The sequence below is a fragment of the Phyllobates terribilis genome, unplaced genomic scaffold (genome assembly GCF_046119375.1).
Source record: "Phyllobates terribilis strain yellow unplaced genomic scaffold, ASM4611937v1 Scaffold_13__5_contigs__length_258822181, whole genome shotgun sequence".
Lineage (NCBI taxonomy): Eukaryota > Metazoa > Chordata > Amphibia > Anura > Dendrobatidae > Phyllobates > Phyllobates terribilis.
In genome coordinates, this window is record NW_027362773.1 from 133,447,256 (window position 1) to 133,454,498 (window position 7,243).

General features: G+C 43.8%; 1 protein-coding gene across 1 annotated transcript in view; it reads left to right on the forward strand.

Moving 5' to 3' along the window:
- Window positions 1-1,770, forward strand: part of LOC141173623 (uncharacterized) — a 116,714-nt gene extending 114,944 nt beyond the window's left edge. The window contains exon 25 of the mRNA XM_073657924.1: window positions 1,694-1,770. Coding sequence (XP_073514025.1) covers window positions 1,694-1,770 — 77 coding nt within the window. The remainder of the gene's footprint in view (window positions 1-1,693) is intronic.
- The last annotated feature ends 5,473 nt before the right edge of the window (window positions 1,771-7,243 follow it).

The window sequence follows — 7,243 nt, forward strand, 5'->3', positions numbered from 1 at the left end:
TTTTTTAAATGATTTTAACTAGTTTTTCTCTTACATAGCACTTACCTTTGGCTGTTTTTTGGTGATCTCTGGACGCTGTTTTTCGGTTTTCCTCTGAGGCGGTTTTTCTGGGACAAGGAGTCATTCATCCCTGTTCCACTTTGGATGAAGAAGGAAAAAAGAGAGAGAAAAAAAGAGAAAAAAATCAGCATTAAATGATTAAAGGACTTTTTGGTCGCCCCAATCTGTGAGCTATGTATATGGGATTACACATATATTTTGAAATATTTTATAATATTGTCACAATTTATGTCATTAATTTTACACAATTCCCATTCACTAGATAGCACATATATTTGCACTATACACACTGTGCACTGTTTATATTTATACCTTTTTGATATTGCCCATGTACACTCTCTCACTTTAACCTTATTCTCACTCTTCCACACCATCATCTTCCTTATCGCTCTTTCCATACTATTGGATTAAGTTTATTATTCCATACTATTGGATTAAGTTTTTTATCACTTTCACCTCTCCACACTTTTACTTTACATTTTTTTCACTACTCTCCTTCACTGTTCACCAACTACGGTCCCTATCCTTTCCTTTTACACTTTTCCTTGTTTTTTTATTTTAACTCCTTTTTCATCTTTTTATTTCTCCTTTTCTTTTCCCATATACACTTTTTTCGCCTGACTTTCACTCCTCATTTTCTTTCACATTCTTAATACTGCTTTGACATTATTTATTATCTGTTTCTTTATCACATATTATTACATTAGTCCTGTTACCACTCTTTTTATGACATCCAAATTTTTCTCCGGAGTCCCGCTATTAACATGTGAGGATTTCACAATGTGCAAGTACCTGTAGAAATCTAAGGATCCTCGGTAGGTGTCCGCCCTCGTATTGCCCCATTCATGGCCTTTGTCACACCTCTTTTGAACTACGCCACAGATATATGGGGATTCCACATTGGAGAAGTGCGCATGTACGCATACAGACCCGTGGACTTCCGGTTTTACGCATTAGACACTGCATGCGTTTCACCGCATGCGTGTCAGCCGCTACACTCCGGAAGTCATCTTTCTACACACGGAGTCATGTAGCGTGCGCATGCGCCAAGCATTCTCCACCAATTACGGGAATTCCAAACAGCTGACAGTCAGCCTATAAATAGGTACTACACACACACATACTGCACGCCCCATCGAAGAAGCACATAAGCGAAACGGCGGCGTCGGGCGGATCCCTGTGAGATTGTCTCCATGTCTTAGAAACACTCAGTAAGTGTATTTTTTGGACCTCCTTTATGTTGGTTATTTTGCATGATCATGATCATTCCAGGACATTGTCCTGATAACTAGAATGGGGAGACTGATGGAAGCTTATCATTACACTTGTAACTAATAGATTTATACTTCCACCGGTCACACCATTATGAATCCTTGGAGAGTTATGCAAATGATGACACATTGTTGAATGGAAGGCTACTTCTACACTTGCAATTAATACTAGATTTATACAATTGATAGAATACAGTTTGGGGAAAAATAACTTTCTTTCAGGAGATATATGCATTTATACATATATTCCCATAAATTGTGATATATAATACCACTTCCTCCTTCTTTTTGTTTTTTTTTTGTGCAACAGTGCAATATAATATATTATAATCATTTTTGATTAATATTTGACCTTTCTACAGTTGGAATTGATATTATAAACATCACATTTATTGGTCTTATGTTTACATCAACTTCCCCCCTCCTTTTTGTGCAATAATACAATATATGACATAATATTACTATGATCTATCAATTGGAAGACTTCTTGCATGGGATCGATAGGCCACTGCTCTTTTATGCTTTTTTATTGAAGATTTTAAATTGATGTAATAAAAATAAATAATTTTTTAATATCATTTGTTTCACATCCTCTTTTCAAAAAATCTGGTTTACGTAAACGCAGTTTTTTATGGTGATTGGAAATCTTTATTGAGGTAGTTTATGTTTATGACCTTTTTGTTGGAAACTGTCAGAAGATTGTGGCACTTTGAGTATTTGGTGAGATTTTTACCTCAGCATTTGTAAGACAAAACCAGGAGTGGAGCAATCAGAGGTAATGTTTTATGCATTTCTCACCCACTCCTGGTTTTGTCTTATAAATACAGAGGTGAAAATCTCACCAAATGCCAACTTGCTTTCTCTGGTGAACCTCTGTAACTGCATCTCTGCTGCTGTGTAATAGTTACAGGACAGGGAGGGGTTAAACATCCAAGTATTTAATATCTAGTGGAAATAAAGAGGTTTCCCCTTATTGATATCAGATAAAACAAATGACCAATCACAATCCACTCAACCAAGACCAATATTGCCAGATAGAAGGCAGAAATACTACCACACCTTGACCAGATCACATATTGCCACCACATAGTGCCCAAATAATGCCACATACAAGGCACAAATACCGCCACACCATGACCAAAGCACATAATACCACCACATAGTGATCAAAGGCTACCAGATACAAGGTATAAATACTGACACACCATGAGACCACATATTACCACCACATAGTGACCGAATAATACCACATACAAGGGATAAATATCGTCATGTCATGACCAAAGCACATAATGCCACCACATAGTGACAAATAATACTAAAATAATAAAAATGTAAAAAAGCTCTGTATATTGGGTCAGTGTACAAGTTATACAGTGATCACCAGTGACATTATACACAGGAGCTCTGTATATAGTGTACAGGTTATACAGTGATCACCAGTGACATTATAGACAGGAGCTCTGTATATAGTGTACAGGTTATACAGTCATCACCAGTGACATTATACACAGAAGCTCTGTATATAGTGTCAGTATACAGGTAATGCAATGATCACCATTGATATTATACACAGGAGCTCTGTATATATTGTCAGTGTGCGTGTATAGGTAATACACATACTCACAAGTTCTTTATCTGCCGCAGACCGATGTCACATCTTCTATGCAGGACTTATCTCTGCATAAAATAACATAGTTAGCTATAACTGATCACTTCCAGAGCACAATCTACACTTTTCCCAAGACTTCTACACTACATGAAATGACAAAAAAGCAACATAGTGCCACCACAGTAACAGTGCTCCAGTGTCATTCTGTGCCTGCTCATCTCTGTCAGCAGACATATTTGTCTGATGGCAAAGATGTAGCAGAGCTGAAGACAGAAGACCTATGGATTACGTTGGAGTGAGAATTTTTCTTTATTAAAGTGTTATTAAAATGTGTTTTAGTTTTAATAAAAAAAAAATTCTTTTTTTTTTCTGTTTACTAGAAATTCATGGTGGCTATGTCTAACTTGGAGTGACACCATGAATTTCTTGCTTAGTACCAGCTGATAATACAAAGCTGGCCTGGTACTAACTAGTGTTGAGCCACCCCCGTAGTGTTCGAGTTCGGTTCGGTTCGTCGAACACCCGTGTGTTCGCCGAACTGTTCGTCGAACTGTTCGTCGAACACCTTCGAACACCGTTAAAACCAATGGCAGGCAAACAAAAACACATAGAAACACATAGAAAACACCTTCAAAGGTGTCCAAAAGCTGACAAACTGCTCAGAAGACACAACTAACACATGGAAAAGTGACAAGTACATATAGTCATGCGAAAAGAAAAGAGGTGGAGGAGTAAAAGGAGGGGGAGACACAGATATAGGCATGTCATGCCCTTCTAAAATCCAAAAAGTGAGAAGCCGACACGTTCAGTCCGCTCCTGCCCGTGCCACCTCCGCGTCGCCGGGTTTGTGCCAGAGCCGCGGTGAACCCTGACGGCCAGCCCCCCTCTCCCAATACTGGTGCCTGTCCGCTGGTGGGTCGAGCGAGCCCCCCTGTGGTGGAGGCAGCTCTAAGCTTTTTAATTTAAATTGTCTCTCTAATTTGAATGAATACACTTTAAATCCATTTACAAGGATCTATTGGAGGGCAAGTCTCATGCCAGCAGCCGCGTAATTCTAGCTCCAGTAGCGTCCACTAAAGCTGCTGCAGTTAAAAAGCTTTTATAAGGATCGAGCTCGGCTGTCCACCGCAAGGCATCCTACTGCCAGTAACAGCCCCTATGCCTTGGGGTGCCTCCTGATGCTCTTCACTAAGTATCCCGTGGTCCCGAAGCATTTCCTTTGAAAAAATTAAGTGTCCAAACTACAGGTGGTGTAGCTTGCTTAACAGCCGGGATAATCCGCTGACTAGCAGACACTGCTACTAGGCACAAAGTATTTCCTGGGCTAGATGCAGTTAAAAATTTGTAAGTAGATACTCTCGTTGGATGCTGAGAAAGCATTCCATAGAGTCTCCTGGCACGCCATATATGATTCTCTTAAAAAGCTTGGGGTAGGGGTCTAGGGGACCCTTTTATAGCCAAAATCACGGCCCTGTATCACAATACGTCACCTAGGCTGAAGATAAATGGAACTGTAGCACCGAGGGCTCGGTTGCTACAGACGTATTGCACCTCACCCAGAGGTGTGATATCTCACTCTCAGATAAGGATGGAGTGTGGATCAGGACCCGACACCTGCATGCATTACACCACATTGCCGTGGGGCAGGGCGACCAATATGCCCCTGAGATGGGCACGACAGTCCCTGTCCCTGGCTGGAGTGGGGGGAGGGAACACTGAGGAAGGGGAACCCCTTCAGTGCAGGAGCAGGGAGGAAGCAGTTCCTGGGTGCATTGAGAAGGGAGTATAAAAGGTGGGCACCATCTTAGTTCAGTGCAGAGAAGTCTGAGCAGAAGTGGCAGGGAGCAGGGGCTCTGCATGAGCTCTGCTCCGGAGGCGGGCCTAGTAACAGAGGCCCAGGCCTGCAAGAGGGAGAAGGAAGGAAGAGGAGCGGAGAAGGCTCCAGGAACGAGGAATGAAGGGATCCCAGGGGTGCGGACGGGCGAGTCGCCACTGCACGCCCGAATCCACCTGCGTGGAGGGGTCAGGCCAAAGGGGGAGACCGGTCCCCGAACTAGTGGAGGCAGGAAACGACCCTCAGCTAGAAACCGGAGGCTCTGACATTTTATGTGGCGCAGCACCTTGCTCCACCCGCTAGGAAGGCACCACATAGGGTCAGGGAAACTGGCGCCAAGTTTACCAAGAGGAGGCCCGAGGCAGCCGGACAGAAGTGTTGGTAAGAAAGGCCAGACAAAGGACACACAAAGGGGGTCCTGTGAAGCGCTCCAAAGTTATCTGGGAGTTGTCTGAGCCCCTCACCTGGTGAGCACAGTACGACGTGGGCAGCCGTTACCTGCAGACGTGGTCTGGATAATAAGAACTGTGAGTAAAGGCCCTGAACTGCATCACTGACTCCGTGTCGTTACTGCTGCTGCCCTGCACCATCACCCCCATCCTCCGCATACACTGCCCTGAGGCTATACTCCTCCCGTGGGGAGTTATGCTACGCTCTGCTGCACCCACAACACCAGCCTTAGCGGTCTGCCCTGTAGCGGCGGTTCACTCTGACCGCAATCCACGGGTGGCGTAGTCGGACATTTAAACATCAAAACCACATAAATAGTTCCGCCACTGGTTTGACCGCCCTGAGCCACGGAACCGGATCGCCGCCACGAAGACTACAACCACCAGCATCCACCAAAAAGGGTCCGGCTCCGGGTGTCCCAAGGCCCAGGGGGTGCGTCAGAACATTTTCATCACCTTTCACAATCACCAATGGGACAAGGCAGGGATGTTCTCTGTCCCCTCTCTTATACATCCTAGTGACGGAGCACCTGCTCTCATCAATTCGCCATAACCCCAATATTAGGTGGATTGAGGTGGGAGGCACCGAGTACAAGTGCTCTCTATTTGCTGATGATGTCCTAGTATATATCACTCAATCACATATATCCATCCCTGCTGTTATGGCTGAAATAGATCACTTTGTTACATGGTAAAATTTTAAAATCAATGCAGCGAAGTCTGAGGCCCTCGATGTCTCCCTCCCTAAATCCATATAGGATTCCATCCAGTCCAACTTTCCCTTTGCCTGGCCCTCACAGGGTATCAAATACTTAGGAATTCCTATTCATAGAGACCTCTCCCATCTATGTTATCTTAATTTTGGGCCCTTTATTGAACAATTCCATACAGACCACGGTTGGCAAGTTAGAACTGTAAGATTCACTACGTGAACCACTGGTGTTTTGTGGAAAAGCACATGTACACCGCGTTCCAAATTATTATGCAAAAAGTGTTTAGGAGTGATAAGGGAAGAATTTGTTTGTTTGTCAGTTAAACTCATTGATGGTGATGTGTGTCAGGGCTCTTTATATCACTGTAAGCAATTGCAGACACCTGTGCTAATTAGTTTGGCAGGTGTGTCCAATGAAAGGCAAGACTACTTAAGAAGGCTCTCTCACATTATTAAGCAGCCTACATTTTCTGCCAAAATGGGAAAGAAAAAGGATGTGTCGGCTGCTGAGAAGCAACAAATTGTGGAGTGTTTAGGTCAAGGCATGACTACAATCAACATTGTGCGATGATCAGGATGAAGTGTCTTGGCAATCAAGAAGTATGTAGCTGATTCACAGTACACACGTGTGCGTGCTGATAAGGGCAAATTGAGGACTCTTTCCTACAGGCAATTACGTCAGGTTGAAACAGCAGCGGCAAAAAAGCCTTGTCATAGCAGCAGACAAGTTTTTGAAGCTGCTTGTGCCTCCAACGTCCCCCGAACAACAAGATGCAGGGTCCTTCAGAGGTTTGCAGCTGTGCATATGCCATCCTGTCGACCTCCTCTATCCACTTCACACAAGCAGAAACGGCTCCAGTGGGCCAAACATTACATGAAGACTGATTTCAAAACTGTTTTGTTCACGGATGAGTGCCGTGCAGCGCTCGATGGTCCAGATGAATGGAGTGGAGGATGGCTGGTTGATGGACACCCCACGCAAACACGGCTACAGCGCCAACAAGGAGGAGGTGGAGTAATGTTTTGGGCTGGAATCATGGGGAGAGAGATTGTCGGCCCCTTTAGGATCCCTGAAGGCGCTAAAGATGAACTCCATAATGTATGTGGATTTTCTCAAACAGCACTTCCTGCCATGGTTCAAGAAGAAGAACCGTGTATTTCACAGCAAGATCATTTTTCTGCATGATAATGCACCATCTCATGCTGCACATAAAACATCTGCATCTCTGGCTGATATGGGCATAAAAGGGGACAAACTTATGGTGTGACCCCCATGCTCCCCTGACCTCTACCCCATTCAGAACC